Source organism: Pleurodeles waltl, chromosome 11 (assembly GCF_031143425.1).
Source record: "Pleurodeles waltl isolate 20211129_DDA chromosome 11, aPleWal1.hap1.20221129, whole genome shotgun sequence".
Lineage (NCBI taxonomy): Eukaryota > Metazoa > Chordata > Amphibia > Caudata > Salamandridae > Pleurodeles > Pleurodeles waltl.
Genome location: NC_090450.1, coordinates 249,654,509 through 249,679,896, shown reverse-complemented (window position 1 = coordinate 249,679,896; position 25,388 = coordinate 249,654,509). Strand labels below are relative to the sequence as shown.

Genomic DNA, 25,388 nt, shown 5'->3' with positions numbered 1-25,388 from the left:
GACCTATGTAAACTCACTGAACCAGTCAAAAAGAAGAAAAGACTGTTGTGTGAATAAACCTGACCACGAACACTTTGCAACTGGTACTGAAAGGCCTTACAGTGGGGTGTGCTTCCTAAAACAATGAACAGAAAACATGGAAGGCTGCTTGTAGGTAAATAGCATCTGTATTGTGGAACAGCTTGAAAGGGCTGAGGAAGCAAATATTGTGGCATTCCTGAAGCAATGGCTTGGAGAGCAGGTTGCACCAAAAGTCCTCTAAAGCTTTCATGGCATAGAACAGGCACACCATGTCCTGACATGGTGGTCACCCTGTGGTGTGGGGGGGCCAAACTTCATAGGAGGACTACAGAGACAAAGACGTTTTAAAGAGCATGTCGAGCTGATCACTTCACAGGCAAGAATATTAAGGGGTTGCATCTCCCGAAGTATCAGATTGCAGTGCAGGAACAGTATCTCACCTTTCAAGCAGTAAAATGTAAGTGATAAAGGGTGTGATAGAAACAAATTGTATCCTATGGTTTTTGCTTCAATTTTTTCATCTGGACCAAAGCGGGTTCATGTTTGGGTGCAATACTTTCCCCAACATATGGTAAATATTCAGCTTATTGAAAATGACTACCAAGATGGCTCTAAGTTCAGTAATACTTGTAGTAGACTTAGAAAAGGCCTTCAACACAGCTGACAATCTGTCTTTTCAATGTTACAAAGGCTGGTCATAAGAGAACATTTGGTAACATGGATTTCAATACTACATACACTGGTCGAAATATTTCAGGTTACTTCAATACAGGGATGGACTGGCCCCAGAGCTATCCACTGTCCCTTCTGATTTGTTCGCTCTTTAGGGAGCCATTCACCAACATTATGTGATGGGAGGCAACAAGAGAGACATTACTATACCAAGGATAGCACATGCTATTGCATTGTATGCAGACCATGTAATAGTATACTTAAATGATCCTGACATGGGATTGACCTTCCTAATACGGGTCTGTGAAATATTTGGCAATGTGACAAGACTAAGTTCGAAATGGTGTAGGTTATGTTTACTTCTAATTCGACCTTCGCATATAAAGGAATCACAGACCTTTAGGCATTATGCAGTTAGATGGGTATGCATACAGTTCACTACTTGGGTGTCAAGGTATATTGAGATGTAGATATAGATATGACAGACGACAGTATTGGCAAAATCCTGAAGCCACTAAGAATTAGTATCGCCTTTGAGAGAACCCATCCATTGTCAATTATATCCACAATAGCATTGGCCAAAATAGTTGCTCTATTAGGATTATCATATTATTATACCAACGTACCAGCAGCAAGGCCCAGTTATATAGTTAAATAACTAAACATCACTCCACCTACACACTACTTCAACTTGGGTAGGTGCAGATTGTCTTGAAGGAAACTCTGGCTTCCTATTGTGGAATGTAGCTTCTGGACACCTGATGAAGAACTCCACTACACATCAGTGGAACTGCATTAGGCATGTAAATGGGTCTCGGATGTTTTGTCCCCCAGGCCAAACTGGGAGCTCCAGAAAAGCTCAAAGATTTGAGTAATACAAATTCTTCTTGTGACAGGATCAATTAAAAGGTAAACAACCCACACTGCTAAACGTTGCTAGATATTGCTGGGATAGGTGCTTGAAAAGAACCCCAATAAAGACAGCCTATGTCCTAAATATTTTGATCCAGAACCTAGCTCAGGTGGGAGGAGAGGATTGGAAGCGCAGATCAGAAATCTGGGCAGAATCCGGAGTAAGGTCATTATAAGACCTCTATGAAACAAGTGTACAGAAATCATTTCAGGATGTTACACAAGAGGTCAACATACCACCAAGTAATTTGCCCTGTACATAAAGAATTTTGGAATAATTTGCTTTATTTGGTGAGAAGATAACTCTGAAGCACCCACACACACAGTGCTGCAGGCACTACTGCCATTGGGAATAGTGCAACAAAAAGCAGATCGTATAATGTTAGACACTGAGTAGTATGACGAAGTTGGAGCTGGGCAAGGGAAGGATTATGTGGTTTGGCAACATAGCCAGAGAATCAAACAGAGAAGACTGTGCACTCATACTTAGATACACATGAAAAATTTATAAAAAGGCTAGATTTAAACTCCTACAATTCAATTAATTTGCATAGGACTTACCTGACCACCCTGAAAATACACAGAATGTTCTCAAATGCAACAACTTTGTCCCCATATGTAGGGATTCAAATGAAAATTTTACAATATAAGTGCTTGTTCGTTCACCATTGAGTACTGGAAAATAATATCAGACACTATAGAGGGAGTAACAGTAATAGTGGTAATCGTCAAACCTCAGGTGTGCTTCCTAGGACTTCATCCCGGGTCAGACAAGTATGAAGAATCTCCTCCCTGGGAGGATTGGGGTAATGGGACAGTCCGCGGTGACATTAGGAAGTTCTTTCAGTTCTTTCCCGTTTCGTTCCAAACATAATCAGTACATAAGGAATACATTCACAGAGCCTTACACTGAAAGTTGAGGGTTCTAGTAGGCATGTGTCTACAACCTGGTAAAAGTTTGGAAAAAAGAACAGGGACATTCCTCAACATGGAGGAGAAGGTGGCGATAGGGGTGAGGTTGCTCCAGGAGGCCGACTGCCCCGACCTATAGCAAAATGAGGTGTTGGTGAAGGTGAGCCTTGTGCGGTGGGCGTCTGACGGGGTGGCAAGGGCGGTACGAATGGCGACAGAGGCACCAATAAGTGTGCGAGGCTGCCCGCGTCTATGCAGGGCGGCCCTCGCAGGTAGAATGCGAAAAGCGGGGCAGAGGGTGGGAGCATGGCCGACGCAGGCCACGGGTGCAATACATAACACACTCCAGGTGGCCTGCAGCGGTAGGGCCGGGAGGCGAGCGGTTGTAGCCAAGCCCTGTGGCAGGTCTAGCCTGGCCCACGGGTGACAGAGTAAGACCGGGGCAAGGCTGGAGAATGCCGGGGTGGGGTGCGGGTCAATGCACAGGCGGCAGCCAGGAGAGGGCGGGGAAGAGGCACGGCCTACTAACAATTGAAGCAGGGCCAGGGTGGGATAAGTACAGCAAGCATTGGCAAAGCCAATATGTTTCGCCTTTGTCTTTTTTTTATCTAACTGACTTAAAAATATTTGAAAAATGTTATAACAATGTTTGTTTTATATTTTGTAAAAGAAACATTATTATAAAATCTTTCTAATATGTGTAAGCCAGTTAGATAGAAAAAAAGACAACAGTGACACCTACTGGCCAGAAGACGACATGCAGGGCAGAAAAAAAGATGGAAGCAAAGACGTTGGGAACGAAAACAGAAGACGGAGCAAAGAAGATGGGAGCGAAGACAGAAGATGGAGCAAAGATGACGGGAGTGAAAACAGACGGCAGTGAAGTCAGAAGTAGGCATGCAGGTAAACAAGAAAGAGGACAGTGAAGAAAGAATACAGAAGACAGCATGCGGTAACAAAGAAAGAAAACACTGAAGACAGAAGATGGCATGCAGAAAGAAAAAAAGAAGACGGGCAGCAATGAAGATACAAGACATCGAAGAAAGAAGACTTCAGAGAAGTAAGAAGGTGGCATGCAGGGATTAAAAAGAAGACAGCAACGAAGAAAGAAGACAGAGAAGATGGCAGTGAAGAAATAAGATGTCAGTGAACCAATAATACGGCATGCAAGAAGAAAGAAAAAGACAGTTATGAAGAAAGAAGACAGGGGAGACAGCAGTAAAGCAAGAAGATGTCAGTGAACAAAGAAGATGGCATGTAGGAAGAAAAAGGAAGTACCTTCAGCTTCACAGTCAGCAGGAAGGACACTAGCCAGTGTCCAATAGGAAGTGACCAGAAGTACTAGGTCCACAGGCAACTTGACGGCAAGCTTGGTGAAGAAGACAAACACGACAACAGGTAGTGACGTGAAGACGACTTCCAGGCCTATCCGAAGCGCATAAATCACAGCGACATTGGAGTAAGCCAATGGTAAGTATAAGTAAGTAAGGGGCAGGTTCCAAGCCCCTTTTCATTTTTTTTAATAACAAAAGATTTTGCACGAGTGCATGCAAACAAAACCCTAAAAGGGGGTGGGGAGAGCAGAGGCATGGTGAGGAAAAGGCCCGGCAAGAGCTTGAAGGCACAGTTGCCACCCGGATAGTCACAAGGACAGGTGGGACAGTGGTGTGGGTGGGCACCCAGGTGGCAGAGGAGCAGCAGAGAGCTGGCAAGTCCAGCACATGTAGGAGGGCTCACAAGCACGAAGGTGAAGGCAGGCCCCTCTACTCAGCTTTTGGCTTATTTAGAGCAGAGTGAGGATGGGGGGTGGGTTCAGGGGAGCAGGAGGTCTTTGCCATGAGGGTGAAGCCACTGGGGAGTGTGTATGGAAGGCGGTAGCACAAAGGGGATGATAGGACCCCGTGCTGCTACAAGAGTGGGGAGTGGGGGGGACGGGGAGGATAGGCAGGAGGGGAGCAGCAAAGAGGCATCATGCATAGACATAGGGGAAGTAGAAGGACTTGGGAGGGGTGGTACCTGCACACCAGAACTCTTTTTTCTTTTTCGTGACGGAGCAGCGCAGATGATGGAAGACTCAGGGGAGCCTAGTACGGGTCGGCTACACCAAGCAGAAGAGAAGGCAGGGCCTAGGATGGCTAGCCGGATCAACAGGAGATAGGGGTTGCACGAGCAACAAAGGGCAGCCATGGAAGCCCACTCAGGGTTGAGAGATCGTTGGGTTAGAACACCTGCTGGCATCACGACCAGGATAAGGCAATGTCCTGGTGCTGAAGCAACAGTGTGCTGGAGTGAAGCAACAAGTGGTGCACAATCCCAGGACAGAGTATTGGTTAGTCTGGAAGGAGCAGGGAGAGATAGTGCCTGGCCGGGTACGTCTGGTAGGTATGCACAGGACAAGTGGGTATAGATGGTGCTGGACTTTGATGAGGGAAGCATGGAAGTGGGGGAGATCAGAGAGGAAGGTGGAGCAGAGGGACAGTGGTGGGGGGTCGACTCATCAATTTGTTCCTCAGTCATTACAGGCAGCAGGTACGGCAGGGAGGCCTGTTGAGCATTCGGATTCTCTGCAGCTGAAACAAGTGACAAGGTGGAAAGCTCTGGATCGGACAATGACCTTGGAGCCAGGTAAGCTGGACGTGCAGCACAAGGGAAACATGGTTTCAGTGGCAGTGGAGGCAAAGGAGCCTATCACCAGCAGGGAGGCTGGCTTACATAAAGGCATTTATGTGATGAATATTAGGGTTGGGATGGAGGTTACAATGACACAGGGGATTGAAACGGAGAGAGAGAGCAACGGGGCAGGATCGGATGCAGGCACAGAGACTGCGGGAGCGAGATGCAGAAAGTGTAAAGGGACACAGCAGGAGGAGACGGGACAGAAAGGGCAGACCACGGACAAAGAAGATGGCAAAAAAAAGTGAATTAGAAGCTAAAAATAAAAAAGCTACTGTACATGGGAACAGCAAAGCCGATGAGGTCACACTTGATGTTGTCGACCAAGGAGAAAATATGGAAAGAAGAATGCATGGAGATGTTAAAGCTCCTACACAGGGAACTTCGGTTGAAGGAAGGGTCAAAGGAAGAAGAATACCAGTTGGCAAAATGGCCAAAAGTGCCTGTCAACATTGAGAATAGGACAGCGAAATTTTTTATATTCGCAAGTGTATTGTGCGAAAAATACCCAGACAGGGCACTGGCGCTTTTCAAATATATGGGCATTATTAGAAAAGCGCAGATTGATTATGGGGGGTACTCATGGTTCCAATACAATGAGGAGTTTAGGGCTCAGAAGGCGCTGGACCCGGAAGTTCAGAGTGGGGAGATAGACTGACCTGTGGCAACACACCATGGGGCTGGCGAAATTTGAGAAAACGATTTTCATGGTTAGCGGCCTCCTTATATTGTACTGCCCCTTTCAGAGACATCCCACCCAGGGTGGGGTGGGGTCAGCAGGTAAGAGTCAGGCAACTGCTAGTTGGAGTAGTAACAGCCAGGTCAGAGTGTGCTGAGACTTGAACAATGGGATGTGCACTAGGGAATACTGTTAGTTTCGACATGACTGCTCCAAGTGTGTGGGGAAACATCCACTGGTTAACTGCTCCGGCTCCGGAAATAGAGCAGGGTGTGCCAGAGTACAAGGGGGCACCTCACAGCCTAGTGAGGGCCAGCAGTAGGGTAACTGGCAGCTGCAGCTCAACAGTAATAGAGAGGGTATGGATCTAGGGGGAAGGCGTCCTACTCCAATTAAGCTGTAGCGGCTATGGTTTTGGCTGGGGCGGTATGACAGGACGGACGTAGCGACAATGTTGTTGGAGGGGTTTACATGGGGTTGCCGCTTGGGATACATGGGCAGATACAGGTTCTTCTAGGTTACTTGAATATTGCGTGCCAGGTAGTGCAAGCAGACAGGACCTTTTGTAGACACATGGGTTTTGCACACGCAGGTTACTGGCTGCCAAACCATCACATACGACCCACATATGGGATCCAGCTGAAGGGGGAATGGTATTGTGCAGATATTCACTGACGCAGCGGGAAGTAAAGGTTTTGGCATATATTGGCAAGGAAAGTAATGTGCGGAAGAATGGCGGCAGAGTTGGAAGAGCGGTGGGAGGAGTTGTCTTCCTGGAAATCCTCTCCCTAGTGGTAGTGGTGTCAGTCTGGTGTCACCAACTAGCCCACAGGAGAGTGTTTTTTAGGGTGGACAATATGTCCGTGGTGCAAGTGGTCAATCGCCAGTCAGCCAAGGACCAGCGTGTGCTGCAACTGCTGCGAGTATTTATCTTAGGTTGTCTGCGTCATGACATTGTTTTTCGAGGCAGGCACGTACCAGGTGTGTACAATGAAACGCAGATACTTTTTTCTCGTTCACAGTGGGAGAGGTTCAGTGGGTTGGCCATGGACTTAGAGCCAGACAAGATGCAGTTCCCCCCAGATTTATGGAACATAAGCGAGACAGGATGCTTCAACTGGTGCTAAAGTAATTAGAAGGAACGCATATACACAGGCCTGGTGGGAATTCCTGCAGCAAGGGGAAAGCAGAAGAGAAGTAAAATGGGAAAGGGAGCAAGACATGGTGCAGTACATCTTCGCATTGATGGAATAGGGTCAGTCGAGGGTGACGATATCGGGCAAGATAGCAGGTATTGCCTTCATATGAAAACTAGAAGGGTGGGCCAGGGAAGCAGGGGCGGGGTCAAAGAAGAAAGAGACAATTACACTCAGTCTGCGGGAGTGGCTTATACAGTCACTGCCAGAGATTTGCAATGGCAACCATGAAATTCTGTTGTTTGGCACACTCATTTCATGGATGCTTTTTGGGGCATTTAGAGTGTCAGAGCTGCTGGGTGTGGGTACATTGGCATGAAGTGCAATTCCGTGAGGGGGGGAGTAGGTTTCAGGTTGGCAGGGTCCAAAACAGGTCAGGTTAAGAAAGTGTCAGCATTATGTTTGATTACGTACCCCTGGGTGGATTTATGCCCTCTGAGGTTGGGCTGCCAATTGACTGCGTTACAGCCATCAACAGGGGGATTGATCTTCCAACACAGTGACATAAAGTCAGTTACAGCTTTCCAGTTACTGGCCATTTTGAGCAAATGTTTGCGCCGATTGGGGGTGCAGGCTGCCGCATTCAGCACGTACTCTTTTAAAATAGGTAAGGCAATGGAGGGGGGCAGGAGATGGTGGCCCAGAGACAGGATAATGCGGGCGGGTAGGTAGAAGTCAGAATGTTACACTTGTTGCGTGAGGCTGAGGGTGAGTGGGGGGTGTGGAGGACAGGGGAAACTCCTGATGTTCTTTGTTTTCACAGGTATGGTACCATGTCCGGATCTGCTGGGGATATCCATATGGTTGGTGGGCCACTTCTTCATAAAGTGGGCTAGGAGACAGTCAGCAGACGGCAGTTACGGGTTGAACCTTGGATTGGTTGAGTCTATCTACAGGGTCCGATGGGAGGGAAAAAGGGGGATGTGATAGAGCGAATTGCTCCCGTGCTTAAATAGAAGCACGGTTCAGGGAACGTGTCCGGACATGTTGGTAATACATTTGGTGGAAATGACCTAGCGGTACAGAAGGGTTTAGCGGTCATGAAAGTCATGAAAAAGGACCTGCAAGAGAGTATAAGTTGACGGAATGGTTGTCCTGTAGTGTGGACAGCGTTCATTCCTCAGTGGGTTTGGTGGGGGGCTCATCGGTTGGTGCTATCGAGCAGGCACGCCGTAAAGTCAACAAAGAGATGAGGGCCTTTTGTAAGAGTAAGGACATTGGAGTACTGAAACACTGGAGTTGAGGACAAATCATTTTTTAGGTGAGAAGGTGTTCACTTGTTCTTCATGGGCATGGAGCTGTATATTTGTCAGGTAAAGGATACACTAAAAGGTTTGTTGCACATAGCTTAGGAGAGTCCAAGGAGGGGGGGGAGAAAAAGTCTGAGGCTTTTTTTGGGGGTTATGGAGGCATGGCAAGGATTACAGCAATTTAGGGTTGGTTGGTGGCAGTCCAGGTGCTTAACAAAGGGTTGACAACAGCCAGGATGGGCGAGCCACAAAGATAACTGTTTTTTAATAATTTTGCTTAGTTACAGGTTTAGGGTTGTGACAAGTATAAGGCAGTAGAAAGGAAGAAACGGTTGAAACTATATAAGGAATGCAGTATTGAAGGGTCAAGGATGGAGGGGGTAGAGTAGGGGGAGGGGGTGTGTGAGGTAGGTGATTATCTGTATAGTGAGACGGTTAATTTTGAACAGCAAAGGCCATGTTTTTTGTCTGTAAATTCACCTGTTCACGCTATTCTTGTCCTCGATATTCGTGACACAATATTTTTTCCACACAATATTTTGGACTTAGTAGTATTTCCAAACACAAAAGATTTGCCATGGTCTGGAAATATATAGGTGCCTGGGAATCACGAGATGGAAAACAGGGTAAAAAGCAAGGGTGAAACTGAAGCACACTCATACACATCGAAGTGGATGGGGTGAAAGAGAGGCTGAATTAACAAAAGTGTATTGATATTTCACAACTAATGATAGAAAAGATGGAGGAAGAAAACCCACTCAGAACAATGCTACAAGTATTACAGTTGTGCAAAAGTAAACAGGCAGGTAGCGAAGATGCAAGAACCACAGAGACACCCCATGGTACACATTGACAAATGTATTTATAATACCACTGTGATGTACAATAAATAATTACCATTCATACTGTTTAACTATGACAGTCTGAGGTCTCTAAACAATTATGATGACAGACACCTAGCCAGGAATGGCTCGTGGGGCTTAGTTGGGGTGGTGCGGGTGGGATATGGGGGTATGGGGCTAAAAAGGGGGGTGAATTTTTTTATTTTTTTATTAGAAATTACTTACTTGCTTCTTTGCCGCCGCAGGCGCCTCATCACTCCTCTCCTGCACTGCAGACACAAGCTCCCAGCCAGGGTGATCCCAGGCAGACCGGGAGACTGTGCCTCCTCTCTCCAGCTTGGCAACTGTGTGGGTCATTATGAACACGGCGGTAAACACCGCCGTGTTCATGCTGGTGGTCTTTCCATAGACCGCCAGCCCCCTTGAGACCCAGAATGCAGGGCCAGGACATTGCCGACGGCTCCTCATGGCTCCTCACGGCGCACGTCAATGCCTCAGTGCGGCAGGTGCAGCAGCATCCGTCGAGCAGATCACTGCCTGTAAATCGGGCGGTGACCTGTGTGAAAGGGCACTGCACGGGGGCCCCGAAGCACCCCTTCCGCAAGATTTTCCCTGGCGGGGAACCCACCAGGGAAAGGCTGTGGGAAACAGGGTATATTATCCGGATGGCAGCGCTGCCTTGTCAGATAACATTATCCGCCATCGTCAGGCTGCCTGCCCTCCCTGTGTTTATTATATGGCGTTTCAGACCGCCATGACGGTGGCGGTCTTTTCCGCTGGCATGGCGGTCTGAACCACAGGGTTCATAATGAGCCCCTGTGTTGCTGGGCTGGAGAGAGCCTATTGCGCATTTATGCTTTTACAACATGTGTTAATTTGATCTAATTTAATGAAGATTGGCGGAGTGTCATTCGGTGAATCTGCAACCAAGAATAGAGGGGACCTTGTATTAGAAGATATATTACAGTGCTATATTAGTACCTAAACCTCATAAGATGAAACTCTGATGCTTCTTAGAATACCAATGTCAATATTGTTTATTTTTTTTAAACTGTCATTGCTTCATTCCATATTAAAAGAGACAAATAAAATATTGGTATGTAACTTTAGAGTCAACGCACAAGCATGATATTTTTAAACAACAAGGATTATTTTGTTATAATAATTACAGCATACCAATATTTTTCTTAACATCTTGTGGCTGATGCTACTGAATGCCATGCTAGCTGAATACGACTACCTTGTTTTGATTCTACATCATGCCTCTTTCTTCTACCACTGGTCTCATTCTACTCTGTTCTTTTTTATCTATGCTTTTTCTCTTTGCCAATGGTTTCACATTTTCTCTTCCTCCTTCATTCTCCCTTTCCTGCCTTTTTGGTGTATTGCTTTAGGGCAAAGTTTGATGATGAAAAATAACTGCCAATACCCAAAAACAAACAGTGATGCCCACAACAGTCAAACACCACCACAAATGAAGAACTGATGCCAAGGTTTTTCGAGTGTTAAAGGATGATGGGCCAGATTTATAACAAAGTGGCACATCAGCTGTGATGCACCACTTTTCTTGCGCCCCCTACCAGCACCTAACAACACCATGGCACACCATGGCACATGTTAGGACAATTGCGTCATGATTTATGACGCTATTGTGGTACTTTGCAGGATTAGCGCCATAAATAATGGCGCTAATCCTGCAAAGTAGAGGGAGGCCCATTGAAAGTAATGAGCACGTCATTTTAATGCCTGCTCTGAGCAGACGTTAAAAATGAAGCTAAAAATGGTGCAGTGAAATGTTGTAAATTTCACTGCGCCATTTTTACCAGCCTCCCACCGCCGGAACGCCCCTCTTGCATACATTATGCCTGGTGCAAGCATAAACACCCATATTTATACTTTTTTAGCGCCGCACGTGCGTCGTTTTTTGACGCAAAATCGGCGCAAACTTACAAAATACCATTGTATTTTGTACGTTTGCGCCGATTTCGCGTAAAAAAACGACGCACGTGCGGCACGAGAAAAGTATAAATATGGTCCAAAGTGAGGCAAGGGGTCGCAAACTGGTGCAAAGCTGTAAATATGCTAAAGGTGAATGGCCTCCTTAGCGCCACATTAGCATAAAAAAAATGACGCTGGTGTGGCACTAAGAGGCGCTAGGGCCTTGAAAATCTGGCCCGATGTCTTTTTCACAAAAGACATCCCTGTGTTACTCACATAATGGTTCAATAAGCATGTTACTTTGCAAATGCTTAACTGATCATGATTCCGATCTTCGTGAGACATTGATTTTATCTGCATAACATACCATAAAAGTTCAAACATTTAGCCCTGCAGTTGTTTGGTAGTTTTTAGGTCTGGCTTTAGTCAAGACCTTCTGATTTAAAACAAAATATATGAACAATATTCTTATTTAAAGGGGCTTTCAGCCAGCTTTCTCTATCCATTATTCTGTCGGTTTGTCATTCACATTTTGCTTCCGCCCACTACAGCATACAGCATGAGGCAGGGTGTCAGGCCACTTCAGCCACTGGATAACTTTACTTTGTGTGACTGCATTTTGGTCTTTCAGGAGGAGCACAACTGCACAAAAGCTATTTCCCTTCTGTGCCAATGTTGTTTGTCTTCAATGTATTACTTTGATGTTGCCTTTCTTTAGGGTCTGGTGCAGCAAGATCCTTTTTACTAGGACAGGCCATATTCTACGCTTTATCAGATCCTCTGCACTGCCAATACTGTTGTAAATTCGTTTTGACTTTCTTAGAGAAACAAAGGACACTCCAAAAGGAATTTCACAGCATAACAGATTTTAATCATTTGAAGCTGTACTCTATTAAGTTATTAAAAGCTTCAGTATCATACACTTGAATTCATAAGCAGACAATTCTTTGAAATACGCTTATTCTGGACCCAATTGAACCAATGTTTCTTTATTAAGCTTTGCCCAGGACGAAAAACAGCCTTTATCGTGTTTAGTTTGCAGCACTTGTAATACTTTTTTAAATTCATTCATTCTTTCTTTTCTTCTTTCTTTCCTTATTCCTTTGTTTCTTTCCTTTGTTCTTGCTTTCTTTCTTTCATTCCTCTTTCCTTCTGTCTTTTTCTTTAATTTATTTTCTTTCTTTCCTTTATTTCATTCTTTCTCTCCTTTTTCATTCTTTCTGTCTTTCTTTCTTTTTCCTTTTTTCTCACATTCCTTCTTTCTTTCCTTTTTTCCTTCATTCCCTATTTCCTTCTTTCTTGCTTTCCTTTTTTATTTCATTTTGTCATTATTTTCCTTTCATTCTTCTTTCATTTTTCTTTCATTTGTTCTTTCCTTTATTTTTACATTCTTTCATTCCTTTACTCCTTTCTCGCGTTCATTTTTCTTTCATTGTTTCGTTCCTTCTTTCTTTCCCTGTTTACTTTCACTCTTTCACTCTTTCACTCCTTCTTACCTTCTATCTTGCTGTTTTTCATTCATTTCTTCTTTCCTCCTTTCCTTTTTTCTTTTATTTCTTCTTTCTGGGTTTCCATTCTTTTCATTTTTTCATTACTTTTCTTCTTTCTTGCTTTTTTCTTACATTCCTTCTTCCCATCATTTTTGCTTTCTTTTTCTCTTGCCCTTTTTCTTTTCTTCTTTCTTGCTTTCATTCCTTTTTCCTTCTTTCTTGCATTCAGTTCTTCTTTGTTGCTTTCATTCTTCTTGCTTTTATTATTTTTTCTTGCTTTCATTCCTTTTGTCTTGGTTTATTTTTTCTTCCTTTGTCCCTTCATTCTTTTGTTGTCTATTACATTCTTTCTTTCCTTCTTTCTTACTTTTGTTCTCTCTCGCTATTCATGTTTTTTTCTTCTTTTTCTTTCTTTCTCTCTCCCTTTCTTTTTCATCCTCTCTCTTTCACTCTATTTTTCTTATTTCATTTTTTCTTTCCTTCTATTGGTTTTCATTCCTCCTTTCTGATTTTATATCCTGTTTTTTATTTCTTAACTTCTTTCTTTCCTTCTTTCTTGCCTTCCTTTTTGTCTTTCCTTCTTTCGTGCCTTCCTTATTTCCTTTGTTCCTTCTCTCTTTTCTTCTTTCCTGCATTCCTTCTTTCTTTCCTTCCATTCCTTCTTTCTTGCATTCTTTTCTTTTCTCTTTTAGTTCCTTCTTTCTTTCTCAAAGGCAAAAGGCTGGCAACCAAAGGCATAATTATTGGCTTTTTATCTCTGTGTTAGCCAAGACCCTATGATTTTATTAAAATCATGTGTATGACATAGTTACTTATAGGGATTTTCAGTCACATTTTATCCATTTGCCTGTGATTGTGTCATCCACATTTCTCTCCAAACCGCTTAAGGATGCATCAAGGGGCAATGCATCACCCCACTTCAGCAGTGGGCTGACTTAACTATGAGTTAAAGCAAGCTGCTGTTTCACAAGGAGCATATCAACACACAAACTAGTTCCCTTCAATGCCAGGAAGTACTATGGTAATGTATGCTTTTTTGAGACAACATTTTTTTTTTTGCCTTTGGACAATGTTTTTTTTATTTTTGATTGATCATGCCCCGCACCTTCCCAAACAAAAAACGTTTGCAAAAGCAATGACAAAACAAACCAAGAATTGCCAAAAGTCTGGCAGATGACTCCAGACCTGTCGGCTTTGTCAATGCTTGTTTTTACATGGTGCGCTGTCCTCAGATCATACAGCAGAAGCAGCCCTATTATATAAACCAGAGTTCAGTCTGAATGGTTTGTCTGTTCAAGCCAATTTAGGATGAATTAACCTATTAAACAAGCTACTGGGATGGGGAGTGGGGGGGCTCCTTCGCAATGGTGAAGAAGCACCGCCCCACTGGCCAAGAGCCAGCAGTTGAAAAATTAAACTATATTTTGTTTTATTTTTCAGCTGCTGGCTCAGCTGAGCCAGAGTGTAAAGGGAGGGGCGGAGCTGGGCCATGGGATGGGGAGGAGGAGTGGAGTGAGTGCACTGAGTGCGCAGATCAGTTTGGCTGGCCATCTTAGGCCGGCGAAACTAACATGCGCACTTAGGTTTCTCCAAACTGGCCGTGTTGCACAGCCAGGTTGGAGAAATTGCACAGCCTCCGATGCTGTGTCTGAGCAGCAGGCCAAGTTTCTCAGACCAATCCTGGCTCTGCTCTCATGCTAGGTATAGGAAGAGAGCAATGACAAGATTGCGTGGGGAGCCTTTGCTGGTGTCCCAGGGACTGCTGGGACACCATCAGAAGGGGAGCATGAGGCAGCTGGTGGCATCGGGACAGGTGCATTAAAACATTTTTTAAAAATTATTATTACTTATTTTTTATTGTCCTTTATTGTCCCCCGTCCCACTACCGCTCTACCCCTCTACCAGAGATTTGCGTCAGCCGCCACTGCGAGCTACCAACAGGTCACACACTAGTCTCTGCATCTCATGCCTGTAGGAGTCAGACCACTTATTTTAACACAAATCTTGTCCGTCCTAGGGATATAAAGTGAAATTATGTACCTGTGTAAACAGGAAACAGACTACAGATGATTTATGAAAGTACAGCAAAGGATAATGTACTGAGTAAATTGCAAAATCTATTTAATGATGTTAGGTTTATTAGGTTTAGGATCAGCAAGTAAATAATTGCAAACTATGACAAGAATTGGCCGTGACAAGCATGAAATTCTTTTTCCTTTATTTTATAAATGCACATGCTCTCCAAATTAAAATTTTAAATGTAAAAAAAAAAGAAAATTGCTGCAGTCCAAAGGTGTCAAGCATATGTTTACAAAGAAAAATAAGTAGAAAATGAATAATGCTAGTGGGCGGTCATCCAGGAATAGAATTCTGTATACTTTATCATAGTCTTACTTTTTCAAGATGGCTGCTGTATTTAGAAGCAACCGAATCGTAAAACAATGATACTGTGGGCCTCATTATGACCCTGGCTGTCATGAGACTGCCACGGACATAGTGGAGGTTGGGCCGCCGCCAAAGCAGCGATCCAGCCTCCATATTACGACTCTGGCGGAGTCGCCAGGGTCGGACCACCGACACCGCCAGGTTGCAGTCAGCCGCCAGCCTGGCGGTGCCAGCAGTCTCAATCCACCTCATCCCCTTGGCATGGGCAGTGCAGGGGCCCCCATGGACAGCCCGGACATGCTTTTCACTGCCTGAATTAAGGCAGTGAAAAGCGCAATGGGTGCTGACACACCGACGCACCGCCAGGGTGCGGTGTCAATGTTAAGGCCCTGTTCCTCGCTGGGCTGGCGGCTGGAAACGCTGTTTCTGCCTGCCGGCCCAGCAGGGAACTCTTAATAGAGCCGGTGGGTGGAAGACCAGCGTGGCGGTCTTCCATGCGCCGCCCGCCAAACTCATTATGAGGGCCTATATGTACAATAGCCGACTAAGATGGCTTCTCAGAAAATATTGGGGTGAGTGACCATTTCAGAATGTCATTTTGCTTGCTCTATCATTATTTCACTATTCCAAGGTGATCACAGTATTGCATTTAAATGAGATGGCTATTTTTTTTAAAGTTAAAAAGAACAATAAAGTATGCAGAATACCATTCCAAGGCAGTTTCCCAGTAAAGCAGTGCCCTTACAAGCTTTGTTGTATTTGGAGTTGAAGCACTGCAGATTAGTGATTGGTAGCAGTGAATGGGGGGTTGCCAAGCGTACCAAATGAATAAATGCAAACTTGGTAAGGTCAAACAAACCCCTCAAAATAAAGAAAAAGGATATTAAAAAACAGATTGGTCCACTAGCCCTGGCTCAAAATTGTGCGTCATTTTAGGCAGATGTGTACATGCGATCAGAAATAAATGCTGTCACTCATATTGGAAACGTGACAGCTGCTTAAGTGGGCTGATCCTTTGTCTCATGGTGTACGCTACGTGGGTGGAAGGAAATTGGGAATACCAACATAATAGACCAATGGATGAAAATAACTAGCCCAAAACTAGTTATTTGTGTGTATGAATATTTTGTATACTTGCAGCTAGTGAGACTACTACTTGCCAGACATAAAAAAGATGAAAAATAAAATAAAATGTACAAAGATGAGGATATTTACTAATAGAAACATTTCAACTAGATATAAAGTTCCTTTTATTGAAAGCCAAATAATAAGCTCCTCTTTAATCACGCTAGTGATACGCTTTCAATGGTTTGTGCCTTAGATAACTCAGTTTTTCACTAACAAAACACACAGATGGTAACCTACCTCTGAGTTCCTAGGAGCATGCTGAATGTGTCTCTATAATTCATGGTTGTAAAACACTTCCACCCATGAATTTGGTAGTGCAGTTAAGAAACAGGACTAGTACCTCAGAATAAACCACTCTAAAAACTGGCAAAAAATAGAGAAATACACTCAAACACTATTTTATTAGGAGTGGGGGAATGATGTGCTCTCATGATTTCTGAAGCTACCTGCTTTTATATTGACTCCATGCACTCAGCCAAATTAAAGCTAGTGGCACTGGCTCCAATGCAGCCTCAGAGAACCTATTCTAAGGGAAACATGGGTATGTACTGAGTTGATTAGGATGATATAGCAATCTTATATGGGATGCTTGTATATCTGAAAACGTAATCACACTGCACACATTATAATGAGGGTTACCAGTGCTTGCTTCTAAGATTTATAGTGATTATGTTGTCAGCAAAAATCATTGTAGGAAAATAAGGGACCACCCTAGCATCACACCATCTTGCTTGAGGCACATCAGAAACATCCACTTACCTTAAGTTTCCTAACGAAAAATCACAGCTAGACACATCCTTATTCCCTTCCTTGCAAATAAGAGGGCCTTCTGCTATGGCAAAGATGGATATTAAACAACAGTAAACCGCTCCCAGGATGCCCAGCAGACTGAGAAAGGAAGACGTCACCATCTGTAAACACAAAACAATAAAATATTGCATTGCACTTTGCAAACAACTGTGATTGCGAAATATGGTAAAAAGTTGCCTTTTCATAGCATTTATAATGCATTAGCTCCTTAGACGGTCAATGAATGTCAAAATAAGAGGGAATGCATGAATATTGGAATCTGCTTTGATTGATATCGTTATAATTTGCATTCATGGCAGTGACCCATCCATTTCATGTATTTACATGTAACAACTCTAGCACTGCTTCCTCTTCTCCCTCATCTCATTGTTTACGTATGAATGTATGCTCCTACAGCCAACTGTCCATTGCCCTTCCAAAGCTGCTCTCTACCTCAACTAAAAAGGTTGAGCCATGAGGCACCCCGCGTGCTAAGCTGCACCTTATAAATACCCGATTCATTGATGAACCACCCAAAATGTCTCCAAATCTCCCTCTGCACATCTTGCTCTATACTTTTCTTTCCCGTGCTTTCCTGTGCCCTGTCATCACCCATGCTAGACTACCAAATGTTTGCAATGGCAACTTTGTTTTCTGGGGTGCTAGGGTCCACTACCCTTTGTTTATGGTAAGTGGACCCATGTTCCTGCTCTTTGTGGGCTTCCCCTGAGTATGATGACAAGGATGTCAGTTTTGCAGGGGATCCATATGCTCCTAGAGGAAAATCCATTCAAAGAGAGGACCTCATACTGATTCTCTCCTATCTTTCATTCAATTTGCAACTGCCTATAAAGGAAGAGCAACACTGCACTAGTTCTGACTGTTTCCCGCAGTTTCAAAAGCCTTCCATTCCTACATTGGCAGTTATAGCTGCCATCCTGAATGACCTACAAAGGAATTGGAAGGATCCGGACAATGTCTGTTCCTGGATTTGTGAGTCATCTCTATCTTTTGGCTACTGGCGAAATGGAGTTGCCACACTTTTTGACCATGGACAATTTACTGGTGAATTTGGTGGGAAAGCCCTCCACTCTGTCCGAGGATTTTGTGTTGTCTGACCCAGTGGAAAAGAAAATGCATGGAGCTCTCAAAAAATCTCATGCCAGTTTGAGTCGCAATTTACAAGCTGGAATATATTCAGTTTGCTCCTCACAATCCTGGTAAAGTTTTTTCAATCCCTATCTTTACGTAAACAAGAAGGTGAAGATTTTTCACAACTTCTCACAGGGATGGAAATCCAGGCAATATTTATATCTGACATCATATCTGATAATCTCAAGGCCTCAGCAGTGGCTCTTGGTGGCTCCGCTCTGACTAGGAGACTTCTTCATCTGAGAAATAGGAAAGTTGAAAAACTGCCTTGTAAGAATGCCGTATGCAGAAACTATACTCTTTGGTGAGGTTTTGCGCTTGCAGAAGCATGCATTTACACCAATGGCCAAGGTCTTGGGAGGGCAGCAAGAGCAAAAGGGACCTTTCCTGAAGAAGGAGATCAGACTCTTTCCATAACAAATCTTTCTGTCAAAGAACAATCTGCTGCCTCCTCTAGATAGTCAGGCAGTAAGCAGTCTTCCAGACAGAATTCCTTATTATGCCAAGCAGTTTGTGCCTGTAGGAGATTAGCTCTTTCATTGCGTCCGGAGGCAGTTCATTGCCAAAAAATGGGCTCTTCAGGTCGTTTCCATTGGATACTTTCTAGAGGTCTCTCCAGATTTTCCAGAACCCCATTTTGTTCAGACATCATGGCCAGAGAACAAGTTCCAGCAATATACTCTTCAAGACAACATCACTGTTTTTGGGATGAAGGCAGCAATAATTGCTGTTTTCCCCGATGGAAAGAGGTCAGGTGGTTACTCTAGGGTCTTTCTAGTTCCAAAGACCCCAAGTGATTACTAAATCATAACAGATTTAAGGTTCCTCAACTGGTACATTCCAGATGTTCCTTTCAAGATGAACCCTCTTCGCTGAGTCATACCTATCATTTCCAAGGGAGATTTCCTCATTAATATAAACCTGCAATATGCGTATCTGCTTTTGCCCATAGCACATAGGTTCCTCAGATTTGTGATAGCTGACAAACATTGGCTACCGTTTGCTACCATTTGGGCACAAGTTCTTGACCTGGGTATTCACCAAGATTCTCGCCCCAGTATTGGGTCTTCTGTATTGGTGAGCTGAGATATTCACTCTTACTTAGATGACCTTATGATTCAGTTCCCATCTCAGGCTTAGTTGATGGCGGATTTGGACCAGGCAGTAGAGACTACATGGATTTGGGTTCCTCATAAATTGTCAGAAGTCACATCTCAATCCAATGACTGCTCTGGAACATATTGGAGCCAGGTTTTACACGATACAGGGAACAGTGTTTTGCCAGAATCCAGGAAGACTAAGCATGTGAGTCTTTTGCAGTTATTGTGCAAGGAAGAGGCTCCAGCGAATGAATAGCAGCGCTTACTGGGATGTAGGGTCACTTCTTGCAAATGTTTTTTTTTATCCCACTCTTCCTCAAACTTTTCTGTCTTGCTTACAATGAATCTTGGAATTATTCCTTTTCCATGTTTAATTTCTCAGACAGAGTCACTGGATATTGTTCCTTTGTCCGGACTCCATTTGGGGCAGTTGGTGACTGACATTTAGCAACACTGGATTCCTCTCAAGGAGGACTATGACCAGAGTATTCCAGTTACTCCATTTGTACGATAGGATCTAGCCTGGTGGATGAAGGCCTCCTCTCTTAACAGGGGGACTTATTTCAACCCAGCCATTCTCACTACAGATGCCAGAGTTTTGGGGGCACAGTCAGTTGAAGGTCTCTAGAATCCAGATGAACAACACAGATCCACCGATTGGAGGGAACTGAAGGCCATATCGAGAGCAATCCAGCATTTTCACCAGCTTTAAAAGGGCAGGTCTGAGACGGTTCGCACAAACAACATGATTGCCATGTCATATCTGAACTGACAATTTTGTACCTGCTCCCTTACCTCAATCTTCTTCCTCAGCAGATATTCCAATGGGCAGATCTGACCCTCCTGGTTCTCAGTTCTATTTACATCAAGAGCTCATTGAATACTGAGGCAGACTCTCTGAGCAGAATCTTTCCTCCTGCTCAGGACTTCCTTCTGAGTCTAGTTATCTTTGGATGGGGGAGTCCTTCTAGTGGACCTGTTTGTATCGCAGAGCAATTCTCACCTCCCTTTGTTACTCTCCAGGTTTCAGGAGCACAGTGAAATGGGCATGTATGATTTGTCCCGCCCCTAGCCAGTGAGGCGTCCGTACACCTTTCCTCCCATCCCTCTAATTACAAAGTTAATGGCCAGATTTTGGAGAGCGTTGGGCAAGATAGTCTTGGTTCTCCCATTATGGACAAGGAAACCATGGTTTCTTTTTCTGAGAGTCCCTCAGATGGAACTGGAAAGGATCCTTCCTTTGTTCCCTCCTCCTCTAGAATATCACCCTTTTCTTCTAAACACATATCCATATGAAGACTATTGGTCGAGCGGGATGGGTTCTTGAGAAAGGATTTGTCTCTCTTCATTTCTTTCTCATGCAGGTGTCCAGAAGGAATTCAATCAACAGGTTCTACTCCCATCATGGGGCATCCTTTGATATTTGGTGTAGGGGTAGGTTGTCCATCAGCCACTACTCCGACCTCAAATATCCTCCAATTTTTGCATGAAGGTTTTGATAAAGGTTTGGAGTTGCCACACTAAATTTACAATGGTCTGCAATAAAAACATTGTCGCAGGAAGGACATTTTCTTCACAGAACCTCTATTTTACAGATTATTCAACCCATTTAGTGCAGGTGTTGGTACAGTACCTCCCTGGTGCGGGTCACGACCAGTGGCTGACACGAGGGAGTGGGTTAAAAAATCTGAGGATTCGTTTAAAAAAAAAAAAAACCTGGGAGACATGGTAGATCTTCCGTGTCTCCCCCCGCCCCCACCCCCGCTCCTTTGTGATGTCAGGCATCACAGTTTTGTTTTCCCCATTGGAGCAGGAAGCGTCCACAAGGCTGCTTCCTGCTCTGATAGGAAAATTGCCCCAAACGGCCTTCCAAACATTTGGGAAGGCCTCATTTGAAAGGGGAGACTCTCCCCTTTCAACGAGGCCTTCCTGAATTGCTTTCCTAGCCTCTGCGATCGAGAGCCAGAAAACACCACTACACACCAGGGATTTCACTTAGGGGGTCAGCCCCCTCGCAAAACGCCCCCCCAGGGCATATTTTTTAAAATAAAGGTAAGTGTCCCCTGGGGGGCGCCATCGCGCTTGATCGCGCTGCCCCAGGGGCTAAAGTTTTTTTTTTTTATAAAGAAATTAAGAAATTGACAGGGGGACGTCCGTGGGCAGGGCGACCCCCTGTGGGGGCAATAATATTTTTAGTAGTTGTAGGGTTTCCCTGTGGGCCATTATGGACCCCAAGGAAACCATACTACTACAAACAAAATATATATATATATATATATATATATATATATATATATATATATATATATATATATATATATCTATGTAGTGATATATATCTATGAAGTGATATATATCTATCTACATAGACAGATATATCTATATGATAGAGATCGATCTATATGTATATAGATCTATATATAGATATATCTATGTAGATAGATAGATCTATCTACATAGATAGATATATCTATAGAGATAGATCTATATATATATATATATATATATATATATATATATATATATATAGATAGATCACTTTTGTCAATGCATGTGTGGTTTTTCCTGGGGGCTGCGATCGGCCCCCAGGAAAACCAGACCCACATATAATGATATATATATATATATATTTGCCACCAGTTGTCTTGCAGTTGCAGCTTGCATCTTCAAAGCAATGCACATACTTCAACTGACGCATTTCAACTGTAGTTTTTAGGCAGCAATAAAAAAGTCAAGTAAGTCTTATGTTTCTGCTATGAAAGGATCAGACTTTTGTCTAGTGGCAGTTTGGTGCCATTAAGAAGCGCAGAAGGTTTATATGCCTCCTGCAAAGGGCAAATCTGTATTTTATGTAAATAGCTGAGTACATTAGTAAAGTCAGCCATCGCCTGCGCTATATTACAAATGAAATGTATGTGCGGGGCGGCTATGGAGAGATGAAGGGCACTTTTGCTGGGTGGTAGTGAGGGAATCAGAGGAGGAGGACATGGGAGTGGGAGCACCAATAATGGTTGTTAGACTGGGCACTAGAGGTGCTAAAGACTGTGACGATCGGTATGTGACAAGGTGTTTTTTGAGTGTCTTGAAAGAACGTGCTGATTGAGGGAAGAAGCAAAGGTAAGGTGACCTCTACTGTTGGACGTATCACACACACACCAGCAATTTTGTGACTACGTAGGCTAGTGTTTTAGAGCAACAGTTTATCCAGTAGCAGATATGACATTTCGTTGGATGACTGCTGCTCACACCCTCACTCTGGATACAGAGGACAGCTCTGACATCGGATCAGAGACTGACAGCAGATACTGGGACAGCATCTGAGGGATAGGACAATGGCTCAGACTCTGGGAGTGATTTTTCAGTCGGAGGAGTCCCATTCAATAACTCCTCTTCCAGTTATTATTCGGGAGGTGATGAGGACAGTCCCGCTGTCCCTTCGCAAGCACAGTCTGTGCAACGGGAAAATAGCAGGTTAGCCCAACCCAGAGAGCAGGTGAATCCGGCGGAAAGCACAGAGAGAGAGTGCTCTCTTGGGAGCACCCTAATTTAGTTTAGCCTCAAATTACACCACCCCAATCATATTGTGGAGACATCAAAATTATATTTCACAAAACAAACTGATTTTGTAAGGCAGGCACCTGTGCTTTTGGTCCTGGGCTCGGCGGCCATAAAGGGAAACATACTAAACCCAGACATTTTTGGAAACTAGACATCCGGGGGAGTCCACAGAGGTGTGACTTGTGTTGATCCTCAAAGTTTTCTTACCCAGAATACCCTGCAAAGCTGAAATGTTGAATAAAAACTCTATTTTTTCTTGCACTTGTCACACAAACTACAGGAATATGCTGGGATCCACAAAATTCCTACCACCCAGTGATTCCTCACCTGTCCTGATAAAAACACTACCCCACTTGAGTGCCTGTACCTAGTGTCTGCGTCAGGAATGGATAACCCCAGGGTCAACAGTTGCCTCATGTAAGGACCAACATGTGATCTATTCCTGTTGCGGGCACTAGGCCTACCCACACAAGTGAGGTACCATTTTTATTGCGAGACTTGGGGGAATGCTGGGTGGAAGGAAATGTGTGTCTCCTTTCAGATTCTAGAACTTTCCATTCACCGAAATGTGAGGAAAAAGTGTTTTTTTTGGCCAAATATTGAGGTTTACAAAGGATTCTGAGTAACAGAACCTGGAGAGAGCCCCACAAGTTACCCCATCTTGGATTCCCTTAGGTGTCTAGTTTTAAAAAATGCACAGGTTTGGTAGGTTTCCCTAGGTGCCGGCTGAGCTAGAGGCCAAAAACCACAGCTAGACACTGAAAAAAACAGGTCTGTTTTCTATTCGGGAAAATGTGATGTGTCCACGTTGTGTTTTGTGGCATTTCCTGTCACGGGCGCTAGGCCTACCCATACAAGTGATGTTCCATTTTTATCTGGAGACTTGCGGGAATGCTGGGTGGAACGAAATTTGTGGCTCCTCTCTGATTCCAGAACTTTCTTTCACTGAAATGTGAGGAAAAAGTGTTTTGGGGCCAAATTTTGAGGTTTGCAAAGGATTCTGGGTAACAGAACCTGGTGAGAGCCCCACAAGTCACCCCATCGTGGATTCCCCTACATGTCTAGTTTTAAAAAATGTGCAAGTTTGGCAGGTTTCCCTAGGTGCCGGCTGAGCTAGAGGCCAAAATCTACAGCTAGGCACTTTGCAAAAAACACGTCAGATTTCAATGTAAAAATGTGGTGTGTCCATGTTGCGTTTCCTGTCATGAACATTAGGCATACCCACGCAAGTGAGGTACCATTTTTATCGGGAGACTTAGGGGAACACAGACTAGCAAAACAAGTGTTAAAGCCCTTTGTCGTTCTCTACATTTCTTCCTTCCAAATGTAAGACAGTGTGTAAAAAGACGTCTATTTGAGAAATTCCTGTATTTCACATGCTAGTATGGGCACCCCGAAATTCAGAGATGTGCAAATAACCACTGCTTCTCAACACCTTATCTTATGCCCATTTTGGAAATACAAAGGTTTTCGTGATTCCTATTTTTCACTCTTTATATTTCAGTAAATGAATTGCTGTATACCCAGTATAGAATGAAAACCCATTGCAAGGTGCAGCTCATTTTTTGGCTCTGGGTACCTAGGGATCTTGATGAACCTACAAGCCCTATATATCTCCGCAACCAGAAGAGTCTAGCAGACGTAACAGTATATTGCCTTAAAAAATCTGACATTGCAGGAAAAAAGTTATAGAGTAAAACATGGAGAAAAATTGCTGTTTTTTCAGCTCAATTTCAATATTGTTTTATTTCAGCTGTTATTTTCTGTAGGAAAACCTTGTAGGATCTATACACATGACCCCTTGGTGAATTCAGAATTTTGTCTACTTCTCAGAAATGTTTAGCTTTATGGGATCCAGCACTGGTTTCATACCCATTCCTGTCACTAACTGGAAGGATGCCGAAAGCGCCAAAAATAGTAAAAATGGGGTATGTCCCAGTAAAATGCCAAAATTGTGTTGAAAAATTTGTTTTTCTCATTTAAGTCTGTCTGTTCCTGAAAGCTGAGACGATGGTGATTTTAGCACCACAAACCCTTTGTTGATGCCATTTTTAGGGAAAAAAACCACAAGCCTTCTTCTGCACCCCTTTTTTCCCATTTTTTTTTAAACAACGAAATTTTAGCTGTATTTTGGCTAATTTCTTGGTCTCCTCCAGGGGAACCCACAAACTCTGGGTACCTTTAGAATCCCTAGGCTGTTGGAAAAAAGGGCGCAAACTTGGTGTTGATAGCTTATGTGGACAAAAAGTTATGAAGGCCTAAGTGCAAACTACCCAATTTGCCAAAAAAGGGCTCAGCACCGGGGGAGGAAGGCCCAGCAGCTAAGAGGTTAAGGGGTGAAGCCTACTTCAGCCTAAGGTTTCTCATCCCTTTCCTTCTGGGGATCTTAAATTAGTTCTGTCTTCTCTTCAAGAAGACCCTTTTGCACCTTTTTCAGATTATTTCCGGAAGTTTCTAACATGAAAAGTTGTTTTTCTTATAGCCATTACCAAGGCAAGATGTTTAGTTAAACTGAGGGCCTTAGGCAGCAGACATCCTTATTTGAGGGTGTTTGAAAATCGAATTGTCCTCATTTTGGACCCCAAATTCCTTTCAAAGGTCAACGCCACTTTTCATAGCAATCAGGAAATTATTCTCCCTGCAATACCTCAGGAGAGGGATGACCATGATTCTTCACTTCACCTTTTGGAT

General features: G+C 43.8%; 1 protein-coding gene across 3 annotated transcripts in view; it reads right to left on the bottom strand.

Moving 5' to 3' along the window:
- TM4SF20 (transmembrane 4 L six family member 20) overlaps nucleotides 1-25,388 on the bottom strand; it is a 107,906-nt gene that overhangs the window by 9,082 nt on the left and 73,436 nt on the right. For all 3 annotated transcript variants that reach the window (XM_069213498.1, XM_069213496.1, XM_069213497.1), the window contains exon 3: nucleotides 16,858-17,009. In XM_069213498.1, coding sequence (XP_069069599.1) covers nucleotides 16,858-17,009 — 152 coding nt within the window. The remainder of the gene's footprint in view (nucleotides 1-16,857; nucleotides 17,010-25,388) is intronic.